General features: G+C 38.4%; 1 protein-coding gene across 1 annotated transcript; it reads right to left on the bottom strand.

The window, feature by feature from the left end:
- Positions 1–621: 621 nt before the first annotated feature.
- LOC122084521 (probable protein S-acyltransferase 23) lies at positions 622–26,832 on the bottom strand. The gene is made up of 13 exons (XM_042652823.1): positions 26,260–26,832; positions 26,020–26,160; positions 25,204–25,316; positions 22,158–22,237; positions 18,238–18,401; positions 17,513–17,651; positions 17,322–17,421; positions 5,344–5,401; positions 3,607–3,678; positions 3,356–3,454; positions 2,724–2,802; positions 2,477–2,622; positions 622–1,396 (listed from the first exon to the last, which is right to left on the bottom strand). The coding sequence occupies exons 1-13, from the start codon at positions 26,509–26,511 to the stop codon at positions 1,208–1,210; spliced, it is 1,632 nt and encodes a 543-aa protein (XP_042508757.1). The 5' UTR covers positions 26,512–26,832; the 3' UTR covers positions 622–1,207.
- Positions 26,833–27,807: the final 975 nt, after the last annotated feature.

Below are 27,807 nucleotides of genomic sequence, written 5' to 3'. Positions count from 1 at the left end.
TGGTATTGGTTGCTTAACCCACTTAGCAGTTTGTCCGTCGGCATTAATGGAAGAATAGAGGGAAAACTCTCACCAATCTAGAGACCTAGAAGACAATCGAGTTCGAAGAGTGGGATCTGGCTCTCCAGCATGATCATGTTGCATTGGGGAATAAATCATTGTGCTCCCCCTGATCTCTGCTCCTCATACCCACCACCCTCCGTCACCCTGGCCATCTACTCATCGCAACCATCATGCTCCATTGACCTCTGCTCCTTTTAGCCACTGGGTCCTCCTTGCTCTCCATCGGTCCCAAGCCACTCCTCCCCTCCTGAACTAGACCACCACTGCTTCCTTGTTCTCTCTCCATCAATCCCCTGTGTACACAGACTGTCAATTTTAACACCCTGAACACTGTTTTCCCCACTAGATTCTATCATGTGTGAATTTAGAAATTGAGCTCCATTAAAACAAAAAACATAGTCAAGCAAATTGATTTACTCTCTGCAGTGAAGCCTAGGACTAGGAGGACCCTTGTTGAAAAAAAAAAAAAAAAAGGGTTAGGAAATGATTAGCACCTAAGGCAATAATGTCTGCAGTGTCAGGCCATTTGGTCAACTATGGGCATAACTGGAGCTTCCCTTCTTTCAAAATCCAAACTAAAACTGAGCACTTCTCAATTTAGGCAAATATCAGTTCCGGCTGCATGGCCAAATACAAAAGGGCTACCATTCCATGGTAAATAATAATAACAAAAAGAAAAAGCAATTACAAAAATGACTAACTACTTCTGATTTTGCACAGTGAGATTGGTACATATGTAGCAAAATATTTATTTTTGGTACACAGAAAAGTAAAGTTGATCTGCTGTTGTTACATTCCACAACCCACTCCCCAGTGGCAGGGGACTGGACGCCAATCGGGCATGTCCAGGATTTGCCATCACAGTGAATGTATCACATGGTATGTGCATAGCCCAAACTTGTACAACGCGGTTGGGACTCTTGAACACAAAAAATAAAAGAATCCAAACCTGCAGAGCAGCATGAAAATTTGCCTCCAACAATAGTCACGCAGTGTATACAGGGAGGCAGTGATGACGAAACATCCAACTGGAGCCCGAACTCTCAATTCCACATGACTCAAACATGTGACGATCATTAAAATTTAGAGGGTCTGTATTCTGTAAGAAACCCAAGTTGAATGGCAGCCTCTTGTCATAGTAGCTCTAATTGGTGGTTTGCTGCAGTGATGGCCAAGCAATCTCATTGTCATCAGTGTACCCATGTATGAGAAAGTCAGTGCAATTCTTTCGGCAACCATGGTTATAGGGGTTGCGAAACCGTCCATCTGGGCCTCGAAGATATCCATAACGGGCAACATTTGCCATTTCGTTAGTGGTGATGTTCCGTGCAATCTGCACACCCAAAAGAAAAAAAGAAGCATTTAATAGCCATTGTTTTTAAGGAGTTGAATTAAACATCAACACCACCTCAAAAACTTTCACTACTGACAGGTATTTATAACCCAAACTCACCCTCACTTCCCAACCATTGGGTCACTCTATTAAATCTAAAGCAACCATTTAACAAAAGATTGACAAGCATTACTGCTTTTGTCTTTCTAGCTCCATCATAAGTTTGACTAGATATCAAATTAAAAGTGAAGGTGCACTTAAATACCGGTTCTTTTGATGCATTTTGAGATATACTTTGAGGGAAATTATTGTGAGAATCTCTTTCCACTAATGAAAAGCAATTAACAAAATGACAGAATTTTAAAATTACCATGAAAGTACCTTCAAGGTTTTGGAATTTGACACCTTTTTCATCAAATGTGATGACTTATGTTATACAGTAAATACACAAGGACAGCCATTACACACATAAGTACCCCAACCACGAATTTGTTGACATAGGATCGAATTCGATTCCTGGAACCCCCATTGTGAAGCTGACCCTACATAAAACCATGTTGGTTTTTAACTTTAACCCACCCAAGTTAACAAATAATTAAGTAAAACCGTAAACCGTAGTATTATTCTTTTCTCTATTCAAATCCCAAATCATTCATGTGTCCAAATCTTCGTCCCAATTTCCATTTCATGTGCTGCCAAAGCTCATAGCACCCACTTAATCCTAAAAATATGCACTTTCCAACTACTCTTTACTGCAATCAAATTCTTGCGTTAATTATATACAATTCTAATCAGGCCTATCATAAACTTTCAGCTTTCAAGGAAACTCATGCAAACCTCATTGTATTATCTAGATTTCAAATTTCCATTGCACTTTATAAATGTTCAAATAAATACAAAGAAATTATAACAAATCTCAAATCAATCAATCTCCTGCAGAGGTGAAGTATCTACAAATTTGATTTGGAATTTCATTATAATGTCAACAGGTTTTGAGCTTTTAACCTATGACATAATGAGTTTCAGCAACCCTTTGACTTTTAAGACAATCTAATACAAAAAGATGGTGCAATCAAATACCTGTGATGTCTGTGCTATAGTCAAAGCTCCTGTTCCAATTAATACAATGGTATCCACAACCAGAAATGCAACCCTGCCAGGATGTTCAACCACCACATGGTGAATCCATTTTTCTGCAAGCCTTGCTGGCAATTCTGTTCGAATACCTGTCACATTTTATGAGGTTGGTTATAATAATCTACAATGGTATAGCTAAACTATGAAACAATTCTAGACTATCGGTAGTAGTCTTTATCAGTGCACATACTTTGAATTGTAACTACGGCTGCGATGAATGAAGTCAAGGTTCCCAAGCAGACAAAGATGAAAAAGTCCCACTTATTCCTCTGTGATTGTTTGGAGTACACATCAATGAAGTTGATAAGGAGATGAAAGAATAATTAATAAAAACAGATGAAATAACAATGCTTATCAAATATGAAACTATTAAGTCTCCATTTTACAGAAATGAATAATGCATTATCCATTAAAAAGGATACAAACTGATAAAACAAACCATAGGGAGAGGACAGAAGACAAAAGTGCAAATTAATTCTTAAAAATAGGAATTTATACATTTGCTGACCTGACTACCACCATGGTCAAACTACCATCTAAAGTGAAGCAACACCTCAATGCAGGTGCAAGAGGTGAGGTGGAATGAAAAAAAAAAATCCTATGCTTTCATGAACCATATTTCTACCCATAACCATTGGTTATCTCCTACTATCTAATGAGATGAATAATTGCCCCATATATCTACTCACAAGCTACGTATTCATTTAGTTAGGTTGGTCATCTCATTTCTTCTAGCCGGTGCTGTGATTAAACAAAATCTCATCACACATACACAATAAGTTTACATTCCAAGTTCTACCGAGTTGCAGTAGATGATTTTACCTTTCCGACACAATTCGATATCCAAGGACAGTGATGGTCAAATTGCTCCACACAGCGATTACATGTAGGACAGTGCTTGGAGCGAACAGGTCTGATTATCTAACAAGAAGGAAAAAGGAAAGACCCTTAATTTTCTTCAATGCAGTTAAACTGAGAGGATCATTCAGTGGGAGGAGGACTAGAGTAAGGGAACAACATTATATTTAAGACATCCGGTTCCCTTGCAAGTCTTAAGTTATTGAGAGAAAAACCTTGCAGGTAGGACAAAGCTGAGACCAATTTCCAACCCAAGTAGAGTTCAGTTCAATATTCAACAGAGAATCCTGCAAAAAATCCTACCTGTGTGAGAGAGTAATTTCAATGTTACATCCCAAAAGAGGACAAGGAAATATAGGCTCATCTCTAAGATGACAAAAGGACTAGATATGCAGCACGGTAGCAAATGAGGTTTCCATAATAGGATGTTTCAAAAATAAATCAACCTGCAGTTGGTAAAGAAAAGAGACAAAAGTGCAGGAAAGAAGTATGTATTAAAGCTAGTCTGGTTGTTATCTGCAGCTCCATGTTCAGTTCTGAGATAGTAAAGAGAACTATAAATAAATAAATAAAACAAATGCAATTGAATGAAATAACTTACAGAGGAAACTCAATGATCAGCAGTACAAACTATGCAGAAAAGAAGAACTAACGATACATGATACCAATACAGAAAACCTGATCCCTTTGAAATTTGAGAAGGCAAGTACAAAAAAGAAAATGGTTTGCACCTTGCACCCTTTTCATTCTTCAATGGAAGCACCAATGAAAATCCTCTGGTTCCTTTGTGATCCGTTTCACTAAATTTTCCTAACTTCCCAATCTTCAAAAGAATTCTTGAATAAAACAAGCCCAGGGCTCAGTAGGTGCAAGGGCGTCACCACAGGAAAGCTCAGCTACTCCAAATTGTACTTGAAACTGAATATATGTTGAGACACAGTGGTTTCTTCAGATGATGTGGTTAATCATTCGAGTTTTCTCATGGTTTCCACATTCCATCCACCAAAAAAGAAAAAAAAAGAACTCTTTGTGTATAGATATGACTTGTGAGTCCTAGAGACGTGCCAGGAAGTGATAATTATCTGGCTCACCCAGATTTGCAATTTTACCATTTTTTTCATTACACTAAGAATCTACCTGAATTGAAAAAAAAAAAAGGTTCTTTTTTTGGTTGAATAAAGAATTCATTGCCAAAATAAATTCTTACTCCACTCTAATAACAACAACAACAACAACAAAAAACTAAGCCTTATCCCAACTTAATGATGTCGACTACATGGATCCAAACATATTAAAAATGGGACAAGACAAATGAAAGATGAAAATGCAATATGAAAAGTGAGAGCTGGAAGATTTTGGTAACTGTACAAGTTACCAGTAATAACAATTTCAATTGAATGCACTTGTCTTATTATATGTTCTCCATTTTAGTGTTTATGCATGATACATGTTATATATTTCTTATCTATACTTTTTTTTCTCCAAAAGTTATTTCCATGCGTATTTAGTGTATCTTGCTTCTCCGATACGATATGACATGTCTCTTAAAATCACCCGATCAATACGATAGCCGATATTGATACATAAAACCTTGCTTTGAGGAAGATTCATAGTAAGGGTCTATGTCTACAATTAAGGAATGAATCGCTTCAGAGAAAACCACTTAACATGATTGAAGTTATTTGGTGTGGGAGAATCCCCAGTGATTTGAAGCCCTATGTGTGCCCGATGCACCCATTTTGTCTCTCCACTTCTATATGACAATCACATCTAATCTATGGCCACCATCATCTTCTTCTTCTCTTTCAAAACCCTACCTCCTTTAATTCCATAAACCATAGTTTGCCCAAACCCTAATATGAAATTTGCTTTTGAATCTAAACCAATTTTTTATTTGATGAAGAAAAGCAAGAACGTTCATGAAACCAATGAACACACAAGTCATTATATACCTCCACATCTGTATTATTCGTAGAGCCTTCTGATTTCTTTACATAACCTGGATCCTTACTGCAAGAAACAATAAAGCTCATTGTGACAATAACTTAAGAAATAAATGGAGACGAGCAAAATAGGCAAGCATTCAGCTGGATACACAAGAACATTTTCTATTGTCTTCCAAAGAGAAGAGAAGATTCTAAAGAATGACTATGCCAACAAGATATGCATCCCAATTGAAAATTTTAAATCCTTTTACCTTACAAGGGAACATTTCTGTCTTCAATGTGAAAAAAAGTTCATCAAATAAGAGTAACAAATTATACAGTAGTCAACGAGAATAGCAACCCTCAATAGTGATACAGAATGAGTGAATGACTCACATGCCCTCGAGAAAGGACCATGACAAGAGGCCCAGCTAGAGCCGTAGAGGTGGGGAATTGCACTGTTTGTTCTTGACCATGACAAGAGGCCCAGCTAGAGCCGTAGAGATGGGGAATTGCACTGTTGGTTCTTACTTTTGGTTTCTTTTCTTATTTCTCTTTTCAGTCCTTAAAGTTTTGTGGGTGGGGGGGGGGGGGGGGGGGATGTATCAATCTGGAGTCTTATTCCAACTGAAGGAGTGTGTTCCACAGAGAAGCTATGAGTTCAAGGGAGGAGTTTATTGGAGGGGCTATTCTTGTATTGTTAGTGGAATTGAACTGAGGGAGGTCATTCTTTTTTCTTCTCCCACCTTGGTAACTGGCAACTTTATGGCCTGTTCAACATATGAAGGCACATTAACATGGCATGACGTACAATGTACTCAAGTGAGGTGCCCAGACAGAAAGCAGAGTGGCATAGACTGCCAAAAACAAATCTTAGCCCTCATGTACCCTTTTCTATCATGATCTCTGATGCACATATGCACTCATGGAGCGATCCATACCCATCTGGGTATCCAGACAAAGATGAACCGGATCCATATTTGATTATTTGATCTAGTAGGAATTTAGTAGTTATTTTATGTAGGAGAATAATATATATACTTTATTTCATTCTATTTATTTTTATGAATTTTAGTAGGTAGGAGTTAGAGTCGGTTTAAAGCTTGTTTCCTTTTACGAATTGCTTCCTAGTTTAGGCTAGCTTCTATTTCAGTTGGGTTTCTATTTCTATATTTTATTTTTCTGTCAAATTTTTTGTAATCAATAGACAAATCAGATTGAAGAATAGAAGAATGAGTTGAGTTGAGTTGAGTATTTGAGTGCCTGCGGGCAGTGTGTGCGATCCCCCCCTCCTTTGTGCAATTTCTCCCTTCTCTGCAACTCTGAGTTCATCTCAAGGGTTTCTTCCCTACCCCTACTGGCCCTCCATCAACTTGGTACCAGAGCCGAAGGATCCCCATTCTTTCCCCCATTCATCTTTTTTTTCCCTTCCCCAGCATTCTCCTTGCTCTGCCGAGAGCTAACCATAGAAAAAAAAATTCCCGTTCTCTTCCTCTCCCAACACCTTTTTTCCCTTTACTGTTCTATTGTAGCAACAAGTAAACCCACCTCCCTAAACTTGTTGAAGCAACCATCTCCCTTTCCCTTCTCCATCCTAACCCCGTCCCAACCCTGTGGGAAAAAAAAAACCATCTCTGTTCAAAATAGGGAAATCGAGCCACTCCCCTCTATCTCTCCTTTCCCTCTCTTTGATACACCCATCTCTTGTTCTGCGACATTTACCAAAAAAAAAAAAAAAGTTTGTGACAACCTCTCCTCAGTTTTTGTCCAGCACCAATAAATAAATAAATAAAGGGAAAATTACATCCCCCCTCCCCTATAGTTTGCCGAAATTACGAGTGGATCCAAGGGTTTGAGCGAATTACGCCCCCCTAAAGCATGAAAGTTTCTTACATTTGAGTCCAATCCATTAGTGGCCGTGAGTTTGAATCTGTTATGTGGTGATGTCACATTTTTAATACCTAAAATACCCTAAAAAAATAAGTGAAGATACCGAAATACCCTTCACTTAAAATTAGATTGAAAGAGGGAAATCCCCTTTCAATCTCGTCTTCATCCAAGCCCAAACTAATATTAACCCCCTCCACGGTGAGATGCTTGACCTCCAGCATGCCACGTCTTCCTCCCTCGCACCAAAATCGTTGCCTCCGTTGACTACTCTGTAATGGTGAGGTCACATTTATTAAGAACAATAACATCGCATTCCCTACTGCCAACAAAAACCCCTTTTCCCCTCAAACCTCTTCTCACTCGATTGATTCCAGTTTTGCTCGTCTCTCTTCGCGTTCATTTCACCAGTCCCCTCTTGTTTCTTCCGATATCCCTTCCTTTCACAATGGTGTATCCAGTGCTTCTGAGCTCGGCAATCATGCTGTGACCAATACAGGTCACGGTCAGTGTTTTCCATCTTTATTTTATCAGCAAATGCAAGAAACAGTAATGGAGTTGCAACACTTGAGAATCCAAGAAGCCAATGTGGGACAGACGCTTGCGATTATGCGCGCCCATGCTCCTCCTTCCGTTCCGGTTGAGAGTTTCTCTCTATCGACGAACAGGGGTCTTGATGTCATCATCGGTTAATGGTTGTGACAAGCATTTCCGCCAGCCCAGAAACAAATGTTGCTTGTAGCTTCCAAGACCTTTGTCCCGCGATTACGCCAAGCACACCCGATGATGCCCTGTTCTAATGTTAATGGGTCTAGCCTTGATTCTAATGGGCACTGCAGAGTAGACGCAGGGAATGGCCAGATCTTGGAGACGAACAATCCAAACACGCTGAGGTCCCCGCTCTTAAATCAGAGTTTAAATCATCTGCAGCAGCCGCAGGAGCTCCACCACCCAATGTACTCATCATTGGAAGATTTCAGGGGCTAGATGGTTACGCTAGCCAAGGATCAACACGGGTGTCGATTTTTGCAGAAGTTCGAGGAGGGAAGGGTGGACAATATGGCGGATTTTGCAGCATTTCCCCACCGTTGCTAACATTTTCCGTCAAAGTAGAGAGAGAAAGTAAGAAAGACTGAAGGGTTTGAATGGGGACTCACCGGGTAGAAGGCACGAGATTCCGGTCATCTTCTTCGGCGAGGGGAAGCTTCATATGTATATAAGGGCATTAGAAGATGGTAGGAGAGAAGGGTATAATGGTCCTTTCAACAAAAGACTTTGGTTAATAAAAGGGTATTCAAGTCATTTCATGTTTGAAATTAACAAAATACTCACAGCTTCAGCAGAATGGGCGTAATTCGCTCAAACCCTTGGACCCACACGTAATTTTGGCAAACTACAGGGGAGGGGGATGTAATTTTCCCACAAATAAAAATCCCCCACCACCTTCTCTTCCACTCCACTATGACTGATCAAACCGTCCTCCCACTTGCTAGAGTTCCACCAGCATAAAGAAAACCAAAAAAAGAAAAGAAGAGAGCAGAAGTTCAGCGAAGAAGAACAAGTAGGAAGTCGAAGAAAGAGAGAGATAGAGAATCATACCTGTTAGAAGCTTTCCTACGAGTCACCTTTCCACCATCCAAGTCGCAACCCCAACATTGGTCATCGAAGACCCCTCCTCCTTGGTCGATTTCCTCTGGTTCAGCAGCTTCTCCTCCCTCTTGCTGGTTTCCGACTTCGAGAAGGAAGAAACCCTCCATTTTTGTGATAGATGAACCTCACAAACTCTTTAATTTCTTTTCCCCCCTTTAATATTTTGTGAATTCCAGTATTACCCCTCCCTCTATATTATTCTTGGTTGTCCTAAATTTTTTTTTCTCTTTCCAATTTGCCCCCACCCACAATCGACCTTCTTTTGTGTTTAGAGTAGGTACATCCCATATTTACAATTGTGCCGCTCACTAAAGGACTTCCATATATTAACCATTCTATCGTTGTTGCAATCTTCCATTTAATTACTCTTTTGCCATTAACCCTTTGCCTTAAGTGTTCTCTTGCCATAGTGGGTCCATAGTGATTCTGAATAGCAAACCTAGCAGATGGATCTTGACCTTTTATGGTATATCCGTCAACAAATGCAATTGATACGCTAGAAGCTTGACGAGACTCAACAACACTGCTATGAGATTCAACGTCAATGCAGGGACCTCAAAGACCAAGCACTAATCAAATATGATTGTATGCACTCTATCTTCAATGATATGATCGCAGCCATTGAGCAACAAGTGAAAGAGCCAAAAGAGGAGTCACCAAAGATGGAAGACGAGACGACGCCAATGATCGTTGAAAGTCAACCCATAGAGAATTTTAAATTGGTTGATCTCTTCAGTGAACAGATTGATTTTATTTTTCTGAATCACTATTGCACCAATGAACTTCTTGTCGGGGATTTCATAGCATTCGATGAAGCGATCCATACCCATCTACAAAATTCATTAAAGTATGGCAAAGATGGATGTTGATCAACTAGTGTTGATTCTCCCGTTCTACAAAATTCATGGACGAGATTTTCTCAACACCGGGGGAATTGATGCAGATACGCACCCATGAAGCGATCCATACCCATCTGGGTATCCAGACATAGATGAACCAGATCCATATTTGATTATTTGATCTAGTAGGAATTTAGTAGTTATTTTATTTAGGAGAATAATATCTTTATTTTATTCTATTTATTTTAAGAAGTAAAGTATGTAGGAGTTAGAATCAGTTTAGAGCTTGTTTCCTTTTATGAATTGCTTCCTACTTTAGGTTAGCTTCTATTTCAGTTGAGTTTCTATTTCTATCTTTTATTTTTCCTTTGAATTGGTTGTAACCAATAGACAAATCAGATTGAAGAATAGAAGAATGAGCCGAGTGTTTGAGTGCCTGCAGGCAGTGTGTACGATCCCCCCCCTTCTTTGTGCGATTTCTCTCCCTCCTCTACAACTCTGAGTTCATCTCAGAGATTTCTTCCCTATCTCTACCGACCCTCTGTCAATTGTTTCCTTTGCCTCTTTATAAAATGTTGTCCACCAAAAATTGGGAAAAAATAAATGTAGCGACCGAAGTGTGGCTTCTCACTACATTTAAGGACTGCATATACTCTTTAATCAGTAAGTTCTAGAAAAGCCTAACCCAAAAATTTGGAGTCAGCCACATAAATCATGTTATTCAAATCCACTCTGTCCTGGTTTGTATCTTCCATCAAAGCATTAGTTGTTCAGTTAGTTGTTTGTTACTACAGTAAATACCCTTCCAGATTACCATTTTAGTGCCTCGAGCTAGCACCAAGGCACTCCTTACTGAGTCCATCTTTGGTTTCCTTTCCACATAGCCAAAGCATCATATTTCTTGCCTATTTTTTCTCCACTGTGGTGACCTTAAGCTCTTAAAATGAGTTATTCTTAATCTTTTCCTTCCTAGACTCGCCACTTATCCATCTCAACATACTCATCTTAGCTATGTTTATGCTATGGAAGTGTTGTTTCTTCAGTGCCTAAAGCTCTACTTCATTAAGTATTGTAGTTCTGCTCTTTTTTTCAACGAGAATGAAAATATTTGAACCCTGCCAAGTAAGGAACCATGGCACATATGTTTGGAAGTTTGGAACAGATTCCATTTTGAGAGATTTGAAAAAGCACTATCTTGTTGAAAATCCAATTGGATATTAGAACAATAAATGGGCTTGGGATTGGATCAGTTTTCTATGAATGAAGTAAAGATAGAATAATCAAGAAGAGTAGAAAGTTGGCTTTTTAGAGCACTTAAAATTTTTGCCAATTCCATTTAAAAAAAAAAAAAAAAGGCATAGGAAAACGGACTTTAGTGATTGTCGGCCCGGGGAGATTCCATTTTACAATTCCAATCTACCCTCTTGTTGGTAAGGAGTGTTAGCGGGCAAGGGACTCACACAAGTAAGTGAAGGACCCCCGTAGGGCCTTTCTGAAGTGTGGCCCACATACGGCCAGGGAGATATTCATCCATCAAACAGATTGAAATTTGATTTTGATGTTTTTCTTTGATCAATCCTTCGGGTTCTGAGTCTTCCCTCCATTCCCTTTCTTCTCCTATTAGTGTCAGCCTTCCTCTGTTACTATCTTCCTTGAGTACTTCACTCCGATGGCCGCCTTACCCAGCTGGTAGAGTTATCATCCCTTCGTTCCCTCATCGAATCTAGATTGCAAGCGGTTCATGTGCAATAGTTGCTTGCTTCCTATCAATCTCGATTCCCCACTTAGCTGTCTTGTTTGTTCACTGGTTCCATCCTTTTGCTTATTCGGGGAAGGAAGGATTCGAACAGGCTTTGATGGAACAACCCATACTTGACCATCCCTTCTGTCACTGTCAAACCGTTAGCCTTATTTGTTGATACTGGAATAGGAATTGATACAAGAGAATATCCGGATAGGGACTAACAAGAATGGTTGGGGCAACAACCATCCATCTCGTTGCATTAGGGGTGTCAATCGGTCGGGCCGGGCCTGGCGGGCCTATGTCCTCAGATCATGACCTACCTATTTAAGAAATAAGTCGGTCCCAGTTGGTTTCATTTGGGCTCGGTTGGGTTCCGGGCTTTAATTGGGATAATCGGGCTATAATTGGGCCTCAAATGGGGAAACATACCAATAAAGCCTTGAACGGGGGCCTTAAACGGTATTTCCTTTACTTAGATTTAAGATACTTTAATTTATTTTGTTAAATTATCAACAATTTTGAAAAGATATTACACTTAATTACAGTCAATAATTGATAAAAATATCAATATATACCTATTCTATCCCAAAAAAATCAAAATACCTATATAAAAGGTCGGGCTAAACGTATCGGTCCTAGTCAGGCTTGTAAACAAGCCAGGCCGGTCGGGAGGCTCATCGGGCTTACCCCTTGCACCATGTACTACCTATTTATAAACGGGTTGGGCTTAGGCCCGACACGTTTATTAATCAGGCCGGTCAAGGTCAAGCCATAAACGGAACGAACTCAGTCAAGCCTACTAGTGGGGGCTTGGAATTGACACCCCTAACCCATATAACCATCAAAGATTGTTGAAGTGACTAATTCCTCGAAATAAGAGGCATTGAGGACAAAGAGAAGAGGATGAGGATCTGGAAATAGGAAACCTTGTGCCCAATTCGATACATAATCATAGTTTGGGCCACCAGACCAAGAGATTTGACCACTCAAGACTAAAGTGTCAGCAGTGGTTCACTACCAGAGTCGGGGAATGGAGTAATAAAGCAATTAAAGAAGACTCAAACTAGTGTATCCATATGAGGATTGGTTATGGCATCACAGGCACACCGTGACATAATCTTGAAAGTTTTACTCAAGCCCTAATCCTAATATCGTAATCTTTTGTGTCACTACTTCTAGATCGCATATACCGTATTTGTATATATTATCAAAATACATTATCTTGAACCACAGGTGTTCGCCCGAATTCGAGGTTTCAGCATCTTATGGGTGCCAACAGTGTTAATATCACCCAATAATGAGCAGATCTGAGGTTTGAGACTTGAGTACGAATGCAAATCTAGGCCATTAGGTAGCTGCTCACCATTTCAAAGTATATATCTGTGGTTCCCTAATTGGAATTTCTATTCTCAATTTAGATAAGACACTGAATTGTTTATAGAACTATAGCTAAGCTAATTGTATTAGTTCCCTTCAATCAAATCAAAAAGCCTTTTGATTGACGAGAAAGCAAGCCCGCCTTCTTGGAACCCATTAAGGATGTGGTTCGCCCGTCACCCGATTGCTTACTAATCCCTCGAGGGATCATGGGAGGAAGGGATAAGCCCAAATGTCACTCCATCGATACAACATATTGAGCGACTGCGATGAAGGAGCATACTTACTGTCCTTCCTCAACTTTTGGGCCAATTCATCTAGTGACTTCAAGGTCACCCAAGAAGCCCCAAGAAGCATCAAACATTTCCGATGAGATCCATGGACCAATTCTTAGATAGAAATCACAAGCTCTCGGTGCCTTTAGGAGGAATCAATAAAACATTAATCAATGAAAAGACATCATATCTTGGATCTTCGAATTCACAAAATGAAGAAAGGAAATTCTTATGAATGGGTTATTCGAATGATAAGCAAGTATCTCCGCATTTGCTCATAGAAAAAGGGGCCAACCCCATTGTGTATTGTTATTTGTCGTGTACTTCTCTTTGTTCCTACATCTTCCATTAGTACCAATGGAATGGAATAAATATTCACCCATGCTCCAAGAGTTCAATTTATTCATTATCGATGAACCTAGAAAAGTGGGTTGGTGGTTGGAACAAACGCGTTGAATAAGGAAAAAGTGTATGAAAAATTGGATAAATTACTTGGCTATAACACTCTTAAATCTCCAATTTCAATTTGTGTGTGAGTACAAAACAGACTTACATTTCCCAAGAAGCAATGGATTAGCCCCTATTTAAGCAAGGCCAATCGTAGACCAAAGAAGCTTGGATTGACCCAGATTTGGATGCTCCAGTAGAATTTGGAGCATTCCAAAAACTTGGAGTTCCAACTACAAGGAGACAAGTTGATGTACGTAGGGCTGTCAAAAGGACTCAAACTGACCAAAACATGGACCAGTTCTGTCCGAAGTCTGGACCTGGTTTAGTGACTTTAGTCCCATCGAGCCAGCCTTGTTAGCCCCAATTTTGCACCTATGCTGGTCCACTCCTGCAGCCGTCGAACCAGTATGGCAGCCCCTTGAATAGTGCATATTTTACTTCCCTAATTGGTCTTCTAGAAGAGCCCAACAGCCATCGATCCAGCCTGTCCAGCAGCTTCCATAACTGGTGTTACTGTTCACATGAACAATACTTTTCTCAGCAAGTTTTGATCCTCAAAAGGATCTTCTAGAAGTATGCCTACTGTCCCATCTGAATTGGAAGGAAGAAATCCAGGATAATTCAAGATCTGCCTATCAGTTTCAGCAAGATTTGTTTCCTTTTTTGGTTTTTCTTGGTTAGCAAGTTAGTATTATTTGTTAGGAGATATAAGATTAATAGGAGTTTCTATTTTTATATTTACTAGGTTAACAAGTAGTTTGTTGTTTGGGAAGTCTATGTTAGTTTCCTATTTTAACTACTTTCTAATTGTAAGCTGAACTCACCCCTTTATAAGAGCTGTTGTAATCAACTGAGAAGTTAATGAAGATTTGAGTTAAACCAAAAAGATGTCTTATGTTGTAGTGCTGTGGGATGCAGCTGGGTGAGATGCCTAAACCAGAGGGGTGAGATGCCCATTCATTAATTCTTCTCCGCCCTTCACAACCCTCCATCAGTATCTCTTTTCTTCTTTATTCTAACTTGTGAGAGAGTGTTTTGAGAGCTACTACAAGATTGTTTGAAGACTTGCAGCCCTCCAATATTGCTGATCAGAGACAAACACACACACACACCCACCCACACACACACACACTGCCTATCGATTTTTAGTTACAAAGCTTTCCTGGGAAGAATGTTCGAGTGCATAACTTCCAGACCAGATCCCTAATCTCTGAAGGATTTTGAAGGTTTGTTGAGGACCTTAGGGGGACCATTTGATCCAAATTTGACGATCATCCATCTCTTCTAGCCCTATTTCTTGAAGAATCACCAAACGTTTCCTTGTTCTTACAACCAGCAGATCTCTCAATCCATCTGACAGAATTTGCTCAAATTTTTATGGCTTGTTCCTTCATATAGGATCTCCAATCGATTAAAACTTCAGCTCCATCTGAGTTGTGGCTTGTGAGACATCTTCTCTATTCATCCAGATTTGAACTTTGGTTCAAAATCTGATTTCAGACTTGAAGTTGTGGGATCCTGATTGGGGTTGGGTAGTTCCTACCTAGCCTTGCATTACAAGTATTCTAATAAGGGATTGCTTTGGTATCTTTGGCCTCTATTTGATTTTTTGTGTCCGCTTAGAAACAATTCCCTCGATAAGCACTGGGGGATTGTGTTTTCCATAGGATTTCCTGTTACTCATGTCAGCATTCTCACTTCTGATATCAAGAGAAATTTTTGCCTTGGTCCCAATAACTACTAAACAAGTCCGAACCAATTGCATACATGTGTGAGAAATTCCTCAAATTGGTTGGCCATTTCCATAAAGATATAATTCACAACTCATAGTTGCCAAACTACAATGGGCTGGCTATTTCTGCCCATACAATTTCCACCTCTCCCATTTATTCAAAAATACATGTGCCAAGAATTAATAATCACTCATTTCAGCCACTGCCCCCGTGAGTAGGATGACGCATGCCAGTACTCCAAATGCAGGGGTGCTAACATCCTTTTATATAGGGTGGGATTATGATCAGCGACGCAAGCGTGGACGAAACGAGAGCGAGAATGTCGGCTTGAAAAACACACACATTGGTAAGAATCCAATGCCTCGAAAACCTAAGGGTTCCTTTGCAAGGTTCAAGAACACTCATTCTTCTCTATTGATCAAAAGATCTTTGTCAAATACTGGACTTTTTGTCTTTTTTTATTTTGGAAGCTTGGGAAAAGTGAAGTTATAAGTTATAAGTAATACCAACAATAGCATTTCATTCAACAAGATGTCCCACTAACAGGCCAAGTGTACAAATTTATTTGTAAGTAATGGGATAGCTTCCATTCCCTTCAGCAATGAGAGCCCACCAATGACAAGGCTAGATTTTCCTTCCATCACAACTCTACCAAGCCCAGAGAGCTGGAAGCCTGGAACATGCCTGGAACATTCAGCCCTCGTAAAAAGGGAAAGCAATTCCACCATTTTCAAACTGACATCAGAACTATACAGAAAGGTGTGAACAAGATGAATCCCTCCTGCTGTGAGAAGAAACCGATTGAATCACCTTCTTATGGACTAATGGATTGACAATGATTGGTTGCTTAGCAATATATCATGGCCCCGAGATTCCTGAACTATTACTTTGGTTTATCTCACTTATTTACTAAATATCTCTCCATATATTCTGCTCTCTTTCCAACTTATTTTGAAAACCTTAAATTCAAAGCAATTAGTTGTAAATGCCCATCTCTAATCCTGTAGTGTGTCATCTCTAAGAAAAAAATACATGGGTTTATGAGCCAACAAGAAATTACCATACACTAATACCATAAATTGGTTGATTCTAATGACCATTCATGGTTTAGTAACATGTGCTGGACTGCTTTGATGTCAAGGTGTAGGGTACGAAAACAGAAAAGATATTCAAACCCTGCAAAATAAAATCTGCCACTACTGTTGAGTAAAAGTACTGAAAACCAGGTCTCCCATTCCTTCTGCCTTTACTGGAATGGCACTAAAGATGTCGATCATATTTTCTTCTCTTGCCCCTTCTCTTCCACTATTTGGAAGAGAGTCCTTAATAACTGCTGGCCTTCTCGCAGACCTATCCTTCCGTTGCGTAGATAATGGATTTGGGTTGACATGACTTTCCGTGGATCCACCATTTGTGATACAGCTGGAAAGCTTGCCTTTTGTGCTACGATCAGTCATATCTGGATGGAACGCAATCTTCGTATATGGACTTCCAAATCTCGCTCTTATGATAAGATTTGGAAAGTCATCTACTTTGATGTTAGCTCCAAACTTGGTTGCCTTAACCATCTATCGGTCACCGACACCCCAAGGAACAGGCTCACTGTTGTGTCCTGGGGTCTTCCCTTATCTATTATCTCCCCCCCACACCCCACTGATGTATCCTTTTCATGTGTCTAGACCCCTGCCCTGTGTCTAGTAGTTTGTGATAGCCCCCCCTCTCTCTTTCTCCCTTGTATATTCTTTTCCTCCTTGGTAATGAATTTATTTATTCATCAAAAAAAAAAATTACTGAAAACCTCTATTTTTCTGAGTATTTCTTCTTGTGGGTGGGGGATTGTATCTGGTTTGGGCTGTTTGGCATGCACTAAAATGTTGAACACATGATAGTGGGTAATGTATTTAAGTTACCAGATCCATTTGGTCTAGTGTTTGGCAGGACTGTAATAAAGAACATAGCACTGATATGCCTTGTTTAAATAGTGAAGAAAAAAGAAACTCTTCATATCGAATAAAATTAGAAATCACTGGTAGAGCAACTTAAGAGTTACCTGCTACATCTGTAAAACATCATTAGTGAACATATCGCAAGAGAAACAGCAACCCATCCCCATAGTCCAACAACAGCAGTAACCTTCGTTAAACCAGGAGCTGCACAATCAGCTATGAGTTAGTAATTAACCACACAAATCATCTATGAGTTTTTACTCTGAATGAATATATGAACACCAAATCTACAAACCTCCAATAACCGAGTTGATGAAGAGGATAATAAGAAGTACTATAATGAACAACATAATTGGCGCATATCCAATATTTTCTATCCTTCCAAAGCACACCTTGCCTCCAAAGAAACTGCCAGCTGTCCGCTGTGCATTTGACTATACAAATTGAAGACATAAAATTATAAACAAAAATTACGAAAAAGAAGGCAGTAGGAAATATTGACAATCATGTAATAAATTGATCTAAGATTATTATTGCTGATAGGTATTGATGAAATTTAGAGACATAAATAGGAACATCAATAATTTAACCAATTCACGTTATTTATTTTTATTAATGGGAGGATTTCCTCTGATGCCTGTGTACAGTTTTGCACCAATAGGTGTGGAGGGTTTCAAACTGTCATAGGGGGTTTTAATGGAGAGATAGCGTGGGTCCCAGTGGTTTGTGAGGGGGCGTGTAAAGGAATTCACACGACGTTCCTTTCCACCTTTTAATTGATTGTAGGAAATTCATCGACTAACAAATCATACAACTAGGCACAAGTTTCCTCATCAAGAAACCATGGTTGCAAATTTCAGTTGGTGTAAGGTGATATCAGTTGTAAGACTTATTTGATTGAAATCACTCATTCCAGTTTCAGTGCTAATAAAATCACCAGAATACAAGGTTGGCTTAGGTGATCAGATCATTTGTAAAAAACATATAAATGAGTGAACAATAAGCACAAGAAGTACGTACAAGTAAGAAAGCGACATGCCGTTGACCTTTATCATAAGCAAGCTGAGCAGGAGTGAATCCAGCATTATCTTTAACTGTTAATTCATGCTTTGAGCCTGCATGAACAAGTATAGTGCATGCCTCCATGTTTCCCCTTAATGCAGCCCAGTGCAAAGGTGTACATCCTAACACCATAAGATTTCAAACATTAGGCCATAAAAGCAAATACAAACATACTTTGTTTACAAATAATCCACCATATGGTCGTTACTGCATATCAAACAATATATCATAATATTGATATATGGTGAGACATTGATGATTACCAAGGATACACTAAGCAAACAAAGCTAATGTCACATTTATTGGCAGTCGGCACAACTACTTTGTTACTGGAGATTTCACATTTATTGGCACAACTATTCTGTTACTGAATATTTGATAAAAAAGTTATATGTTTAAAATATAAATGCCATCATTTCAGACTTGTTGAAACGAACTAAGTTGGTTGACTTATTTCCACTTCAATCAGGGCCAAAACTATGGAAGTACGGAAATAACTTGACCACTTCTAACAAAGTTAATGTTATCACAGACCACTACTCTAATTAGTTTTTCTTTATTAGAATTTGACAGGATATACTGTAGCATGCTTTGGGATTGTGTGAACTGTGAAACACACCAACAGGATCTGCTTACCTTAAAAGTAGAACATCAGCAGGATCTCTATCAATGGACAATAGAGATCAAGACCGGATCCTGGTGTAGATTAAGTCTCATTAGGAGAGCTTCAAAGTTGGTTCCAAAGCATTCCATAGATATCCAACACTCAGAATTGCCACAAAATTCTTCCACATGGCAGAACTAGATATGTCTGCCCATATATTCCGTGGAAGGTGAGCCACCCATGAAATTTAAGAGCTTAGATCATTATATTTAACTCTTGTGAGGCAGCATGGACATGTGCAACAGCCAACGGAGGCCTTTGAATGCTCCAGTATGGAGAAGTGATTTATTGCAAATCAAATGAGCCAAAAGAACAAGAAGTAGGCCTAAAATAACCATAGAAGAAGTGGAGAGGAAGGACACGTATAGCTTAGGATTGGAATCCTGTATGGCTTTGAATAGAACTGATTGCAGAAATAGGTTCCATGTAGCCAACCCCATTTAGTTGGGATAAGGCTGAGTTAAGTTGAGTTGAGTTGCATAGTATGGACTCTGAAAAGTGTGATTATGAAAACAATGGTGTTAGTTTTCTGGCAGAAACTTCATAAAGTTTCACCAAAATTAGCAAGCTCTAGGTGGCTCATAGCAACATTGTTGTTTTCATGGTCAAACATCCCAGAAACCTCTACTTAAAATCCGCGATCTGAACACTAGTATCCTCCTCACTTTCTCCATGAACCTTTAGCTCTATCAAACCCAGGTTGCTATTAAAATCCCACCACACAGCTCCTTCTTGCCAACACCCCCCCCCCCAGTTGCTCTTCCAAGTGGGATGACCAAATGATGGGTCCACTCATCTTCTCACTGTTAACTGCATCCTCACCATTTTCCAGTTATAAATTCTGCAGTTCTCTATCTTCTCTCCAACTATCTCGCTCTTCAACATTTTGAATTTAAAGGCAACTTTCTCCCTCTGAGGAAAACTTACTAATTCATTGCTTAATTTTCGGGACTGCTGCTTCATTGATGCTACTATCCTGAAACTCAGTTTTAATAAACCTGTCTATCCTTCTTTTCCTTGTCAATTTCTAAGCCTGACTGTTCCTCATTCAAAATTATAGTAGATTGTCACTGAACTCCACAGCTCCCTTCAAGGGCTGTCTGTTTTATCACAAGAAGATAGATAGGGTGTACCCAGTGCACAAGGCATGAAAAAGGAAACTACGGCAGTATAAATACACAGAAGCTTTTAAAGAGGGCTTTTTCGTATCGACACCCTAGACGGTGTCAATTACTTTGTAACCTATTTTTGATACCCCTCAATTAATGTCTCCTTTCTTAAAAAAAAATGGAATCTATTAAAGGGTAAAATAATGATTTCACATAAATATTAAAAAAGATACTGACACTTAGAAAACAACATCTCAATAGCCAGTAAATGGCACAACTGTAAAATCAAGTCGGGAAACTATTTTAAAACAAGGAAAAAGAAGACTGCATCCGTTTACCTGTTTGCAATGATTAACAACTGTTACCGTAAGTCGGTTTCTGTGGGTATCAACAATATTACAGCTTCATGCTCAAGATTTCTCACAGTTCCTTCCCCTTCTCTCTCTCTCTCTCTCTCTCTCTCAATCCCGCAGCCCCTTTGCACGCAGATCAGAGCATTCTGGCAAATATCCACAGGTAATTGGCGAGTTTAGGGCTAATTATTAGGGTTTGTTAAAATGCAAAGTGAATTTTTATTTATTTATTTATTAATTTTTGAAGATGTCCCCTTTGGATGTGTCGTGGAGCTGTCATTTATTGAGTATCTCTGAAACACATATAATAATGGCCGCAAGCGCTCCCACCTAATTATGTGTGTGTAGAGATTACATTCGATATTATCATTTCAATTTCTAAATTATTATTATTATTATTTTTTTTTTTACTCTAGGGTTGGTAGTGAAAGGAGGTAAGAAGTCCAAGAGACTTGAGTTTGAAAAACACAGAGCTTGGCTGATGGATTTGCTTTTGCAGCTAGACTTGTTCCCTTGATCAAAACTGCAATTATGAAACATTTTCAGAAAATTGAAGAAAAAAAATTCTCCAATTGGTTAGATGTATTGAACAAATTGCAGTTCATTTGACTCATTCTGTGACCGCCAGGACCTGATTTGCTTAATTGACCAACACACACCACCAACCTCCAAACCAACACCACCTGAACTAAACACCTCCCCCAGCACCACCACTTTCTCCACCTGAACCACATCACCACCACCTTCAAAACCAGTACCATCAGAGCTCGCATATCACCTTCTAAGTTCTAACAAAAGCTTCCTACACCTTCGCAGCACCTCCGCAAGAAGGAATAATAAGAGAATGGTCCCAACCCCTCCCTCACCCTCGGTTGGTAGTTTTTCGGGCGACCAGTGTAAGCCTAAAAGATTGGAGGAAACAAACAAACAGGTGCGCCTGAGAATAGCTTGATGGGGAGAGAGAGAAGGAGGGACACGGGGGGGAAAAAAAAAAAAGGAAAATCGAGAAGTATGAGAGAGAAAGAGGGAGAGAAAAAAGGGGATGGTAGCAACTTCATCTCCTTACCCTACTGATTTTACATTGCAATCCTTTTTCATGGTGTTCAATGCATTTAATGATATGATTCCAAATTGATTTGAAAAATCATTTTTACCCTTCAAATTATCCACTTTTTAGAATAGGACAAAGGACAATAAAATGAAGGTTTCATGTGCTAAAGGCACCACCAGAGGTGTCATTCAGACACTCCCTTTTAAAAACTCAAGCCATTTTTTCATATACTGATAATGTTAGTCAAAGCATACAAAAATGGTTGCTCATGCCTAGTTAACCCACCACAAGTGGCCTTTTGGCATTTGGGAATGTCCACATATTGTAAAGTTTTGGTGGCAATATTTTAAAGTCAAAACTCTTGTAAAAACATGATTTTCCCAAACATATCAATAGCCTTAATTGCCCTAGTCACCAGAAGGAGGAATCAAGAAAAGGAATCTTTTGCATTGTCACACAAAGAATTAGGAGGAGGTCCTAAGTCTTTGTTGGCATATAATTGACATAAAACTGATAAAAGTACCAGATCATGATTGCAAAAATTTTTACTACGGTCACAAAAAATTTTGAACACACCTAGCAATCCAATCATGCTAATAGAACAAGACTGCTTGATATAACCATGATAGGGCACATAGAGTCCTCCAAGAAATTAAAAACAAGAAGATAAAATGCCCTGCGAACATTCCCTGTGAACATACCTGTTTTATCCTGTCTCCCTTGGAATGCATCTCTAAACAGCAGTAACCTTATGGTGTCTGCAAAGCCCTTGTAAGCAGCCCTGATTGATAACATATGAAGTCAATCATGTCCAAACAACCAAACCAAAAGTCATTGAATTTAATTAAAAGAACACTGCCACTGGCTGCGTATATATAAAGATACTAGGCAGCAAAAATTTTGAGCTGACCTCTAATTTCTGTAACCATTTTTTCCCATTTTTGAAATAAAAAGAGGAAAAATATACAGTTACAGAAGTATATTCAATGTGTATGCTTTAGGGAAGAAACCTAACTGTATATAGAAAAAAAAAAAAAAAAAAAAAAAAAAAAAAAAAAAAAAAAGACCTGTATCTGAAGATTCTATGTGTAGTCCTTGTAACCCTCCACACCATGAAATTTCTATGAAGGCTCAGCCCAGCTAATAATGTATCTCCTAGTAATAGTTACGACGTGAGGCTTAAGATTGCCTTTGTAACAAAATCACAGAGGAATCAAACCAGAATCTATGAAGAGAAGAAGATGGAGAAGGCTGTGCGATAGAATTGAATTATCTATCACAACAACCAAGGTTCCTTTATATAATAGTCTTGTCCAGATTACATACTCAAAATAGAACCAAGCACTTACAACCATAGGCGGAATAGGAAAGAATCCTTGTCTAACTGGGAAACTAAAGATCTAATCTAACTAAGAAAGTAAACAACCTAATCAAAATTGGAAAGGAAAAAATAACCCTGAGGAATATCCAGAAAGGCATTTCAGGAATCACTCTGATTCTACCTCTGTTCGTTCCGATTGAAGAAAGGAAGGATCCCAAAGAATCGATCTTTCTTTTAGTTGTTGAATCTCTCCTTTGATTGATCAATGTGTGATATTCTGAATCCTCATTACTAATGGAATTGAAACGATATCTCGGATTGATCAGAAGATCCTTTCAATTGGCTAGAATCCCTTACTTGAACGAAAATAGATCTTGTAGAATCATATTAAATATTTGACGATACATTCCGTACCTTGCTAAAAAACCGATCCTTGCTTACCAACCACACAGAATGAATTGAGATGGTATTTTGTAAATAAGTAATTATCTTGAATATAACAACCATACACTCTAACTGTAAGACTTGACTTCTGCACGAAGATGGGGACACTCCCCCCGATCGTGAACACATATCTCAACAGCCTTTAAGTTTTACTTATGAAAAGAATCAAAAGACAAAAGTTTGAACTTATTAAGCTACCTTCCAGTATGCCATGCTATAGAAATTGAACAAAATCTTAAGGGAGGCATTTTGGTTCTTTCATCACAAAGAAAACCTTAAAGCAACGCATTTGTAAAACAAATGAATAGTGGTCAGTTTCTTGTCAGCAACAGAAAAAAAAAAAAAAAGTTTTCATCTGGAATACAACTGCAAATTTCATGATGTTTCAAGCAGTTGGAAAATAGAAACAGCATTCCTGCATATAAATAACCATCAGGTTCTCCTCATGCTTGGAGACCAAGGATTTGAAGATCAGTATCAGAACCCAGATCATTCACAAGCAATATTAATTGGATCAGTCTGGACTCGCCAATCCAAACAAGGATCAGCCAACGCCAGTGGGCAGAAGCTTGACATTGCTACTGGCTCTGTTGATCCACTATATATGACAGACCAGATCATTCTTGTTGCAGCGACACAGATCAGAAAATGCGACCAATCCAATACTGATCTTTAGAACCACACTGGAGACAGGGTAATGGCAATCTGGCACATAAACACTTTCCGTCAAAGTTTCAACCTACTTGTATGGAATTTTGTTTAGTGATTAGAAAAAGAAGATCAGTATGCTTGGAAATTTTTTCTGTTTCACAATAAATAGAACTATCTGGATCATAAGTTACTGTTTCTAGTGATAAAATTTATCAAGAAGGAAAATTTTAAGCAGATACACTGTCAATTGAAAGTGGATACTATCCAATTTCTGATCAACTTCTGTATTATTCTTCTTTTTTATGTTGCTATATTTTATAATTTCGTCATTTCAGAATGGCCAAATAAGGGAACCCATTAAGGACGAATACAGAACAATTTCACCTTCAAATGAAGCTCCATGATTTCTCAGATGCTCAGTGAATCAATTTTATGAATAAGAAGTAGCACTACTGTAATGATCAGATCCAGAAGTGAGGGATATATGAGCATGCTGGTTGACATATGTTACCATTTTACCTGCTAAGTCTATTGGTATTCTGTCTCTAGTAGTAGTTGGACATGAACTGGTGAATGTTGTACAGGAATGATTGGAAAATTTTCTAATCAATTTTTTTTTTTTTCTTTTAATGTCCCTAGGCTTATGTTTTAGCAAGCTTCAGTCGAAATTCCCAAAATGAAAATGGCTGAAATCAACTAAAACTGACCAAAGTCTAACATGGTAATATTTTAGTGTGTCAATTTGTTGGTCCTTTCGCTAAAACTGAAACTGTGTCAAATTCTAAAAACTGAAGGAAGATTTACAATAAGGTAAAGGGATAACGTAAAGGATAATCTGATTAAAAAAAAAAAAAAAAAAAAGAGTTGAGAGAAAATCTAATTACATGCATCCAAACAAGATGAAATTGATTCAGAAACCTTAGAAGAAGTTATAAATTGACAACTGAAGAACCCTACCATAACATGATGAATCTGATTCAGGAATCTTAATATGCTTCTCCATCCATGCAATCCACAATTAAAATGTAGTGATAGTTCTACGAGATCTTAAGAATTCTATATAATATTCACTCATGTGCATGTCAGTTGTCAGAAAGTGTTTTCAGCAATAAACTCCCAAAGCAGCAAGCAGTTGCATGAGTTTTAAAACCTATATAATGAACTCTAATTTTAAATTAATCGATTCTTCTTGTGCAAGCCAATACAAAACCACAAACCACGGTAACATGTAATCTGAATAATAATTGCATACTTAAATTGAAACCCCGGTTAGCTTTTCAACAAGAAGTAAATCTATACAATCAAGATCAATCCATCAGCCTTTAATGTACCAATGAAGAGGGCTCCTCCCCTCGTTATCTGGAACGTCATAATCGGCACCATACTTCACAACAATGTGGTTTAAGAAAGCTGTTTGTCCATATTGAGCTGCAACATGAACTGCCTGGTATAGAAATAACACAGTAAATAGTGAAGATAAATCAGAAACTCAACATCTTTTGCATTACCCAAAAAAAAAAAAAAAAAAAAAAACGAATACAGACAGCAAACCTCTCCTAACTACAACTTGTAGAGAGATCTACTTAACATTTTAACTAATATTTAAGAAAGATTATCAGTTCCCATATATGTCTGCCAATAACCATAAATATAGGTAAAACATCACCGATTGAATATGGTCAGTAACCTGCAGTTTTATTAAAAGAATCTAGATGTTGAAAACATCCAAGCAACTGGAAATTGATGTAGGCTTGTCATATGTTATTTTCCTTTAATTAATTCAAAAGCACTTCCATAAATCCAAATCTGAAACATGGAGGGTTTTAAGCCCTCTAGAGCCTATCCAGAGCCTGTCCTGATCCCATGCGATGACATTCCCACAATTTCTCAAATCAAAGAACAGAAAGAATGACAGGAGTCCGTGACGAAGTATGTCCATCATGTAGAAGTTTGGGTCTCCGGTAAAGCTCTTCAAGGCCTTTCCTTTTCCAAGTAACATTTCTACAGAAACAAGATACAGACATAGACAACTTTTTTTTTGGTAACAATACAGACATAGACAACTACTGCTATATAAAACTATATTTCAGAATGTTTAGACTTCAGGCCCTCCTAGGCTCATACTATCCAAATTTCAGGCGACTTACCCGATAGCCATTAACGTCAGCAGCCTCAACCCTAGCTCCTTTCTGCAAGAGCACGTCTGCCACAGCGATCGATCCTCGAACTGCGGCCCAATGCAAAGCCGTCTGTCGTGCGTTGTCGGCAGCATTAACGTCGCCACCATGCTTAAACAACAAATAATTCAAAAAAATTACAGCAAGTTCACAACAAAATCCATCAATTTAAGCGCAAGCTTAGGGACAGAGAATTGTGTTTAGTAAGACCTCGATGATGTACTGCGTGATATCAGGGAAATTGTTAAGAGAAGCCCACTGAAGAGGGTAATAACCATTGCCGTCTGGTTGAGAGAGAGAACAACCATCTTGCTCGACGAATTTTCGTAATTTATCAAAATCACCGTAAGCGGATGCAGAGAAAACGTCAACTATATTGATTTCATTAGAACTTCCATTCAAAACCCTCGAGCTGTGCTGATTTTGGGTGTCTGAAACAACTTCTATCTCTGAAGAAGCCATTGGAAACCAAATCGAAATGCGAGAAATACCCAAAACTTAAATACGATCGGAGATTGGGAGGGATTCTACTTTCTACAGTTTAGTGATGGAAGAACGCAAGAGCTGAAGAATTTGCGGTGAATTGGTGTATGTTAATCAGAACTTCACGCACCACTGCACTTTGGTCTTTGGGGATTTCAACCTCAAAGCTTCAAGCGGAGATGAGGAAATCCTCCTTCGAAGCGTTGGATTGCTGCACCCAAAGCTGTAGTTCCAGCTCCCAGCCGCCTCCGGTATTCAACGGCTCCGTCGTAATTTTCTTCTTTCCCACGCATCCGGCTACGATGGAAACCCCGAATAAGTACATAAGGGTATTACAGTCATTTAACAAGTCCTCTTTTTTTTTTTTTTTTCAATAAGGGTTTAGATGCCAGAGGCCAGATCCTTAGTGCCTGCTTTTTTTTTTTTTTTCTTAAACCAAAGCGTCTACGTCAGTTAACGCCCACCGTGACACCACATTTTCCATTTAAATTGAAGATACATCGATGAGGAATCGAACTACAACGTGTGTTTATTCATGTAATCATTCACCTTAACTCACTCTATCATTTTAGAAATATTCATTAATTATTATTATTAATTTTTTTTTTTTTATGAATATAATTTATTTTGGTAGAATTTGTGAAGAGTTAGAATCTTTACTCAATACATATTTTTCATTTATTGAGCAAATAAAATTTTGAAAAATAATTAAAACTTAATTAAGGAGTTTGTTTTTAGGTTGTGTGGCCTAAACCTAACTCAGGCCAATAGGAATATGTGCACGAGCATTCAAAGAGAGTAGTGAGGTGGTCATTTCACTCCCCATCTGAGAAAACACAATAGGATACTATCACTATTCTTTTTTTCTAAAAATTAATTTTGATTCATTATAGTTCATTAAAATTGAAAAACAATATTATAGATGAAATTCAATGCTTAATGGTTGAGATAAGCCATTAAATTCATTAAAATATTCAAATCAACATCACTTTCAATATAGATAACATAGGTTTGGAAACTTTCCTTGATCGATGGGAATAACTCAGTAAGCTCTTTTTTTTTTTTTTTTTTTTTTGGGAAGGACTCAGTAAGCTTTATTCCTTTGCATTATAGGGAAAATAATAACACATATCAGCCACCATTTATAATTGTCATGTAACAATTTATTTTGCACCTAAAGTAGGTGTGTATGTAGGTCCCATCATTTTTTTTTATCTATGAATTAATTTCAAGTTAAATGGAGTTTACCATGAATAAAGTAAAGTTTTAATTATG

The sequence above is a fragment of the Macadamia integrifolia genome, chromosome 7, assembly GCF_013358625.1.
Source record: "Macadamia integrifolia cultivar HAES 741 chromosome 7, SCU_Mint_v3, whole genome shotgun sequence".
Lineage (NCBI taxonomy): Eukaryota > Viridiplantae > Streptophyta > Magnoliopsida > Proteales > Proteaceae > Macadamia > Macadamia integrifolia.
This window is presented reverse-complemented; position numbering and strand designations above follow the sequence as displayed.

What these genes read in the sequence shown, in the direction of transcription:
- LOC122084521 (XM_042652823.1), bottom strand. Translation starts at nt 26,511, where the DNA reads ATGGCTTCTTCAGAGATAGAAGTTGTTTCAGACACCCAAAATCAGCAC. An exon ending in CTGACGTTAATGGCTATCGG is followed by an intron (nt 25,317 to 26,019) that starts GTAAGTCGCCTG and finishes TTTCTATACCAG; the next exon opens with GCAGTTCATGTTGCAGCTCA. An exon ending in AGGGAGACAGGATAAAACAG is followed by an intron (nt 18,402 to 22,157) that starts GTATGTTCACAG and finishes TTATGGTGTTAG; the next exon opens with GATGTACACCTTTGCACTGG.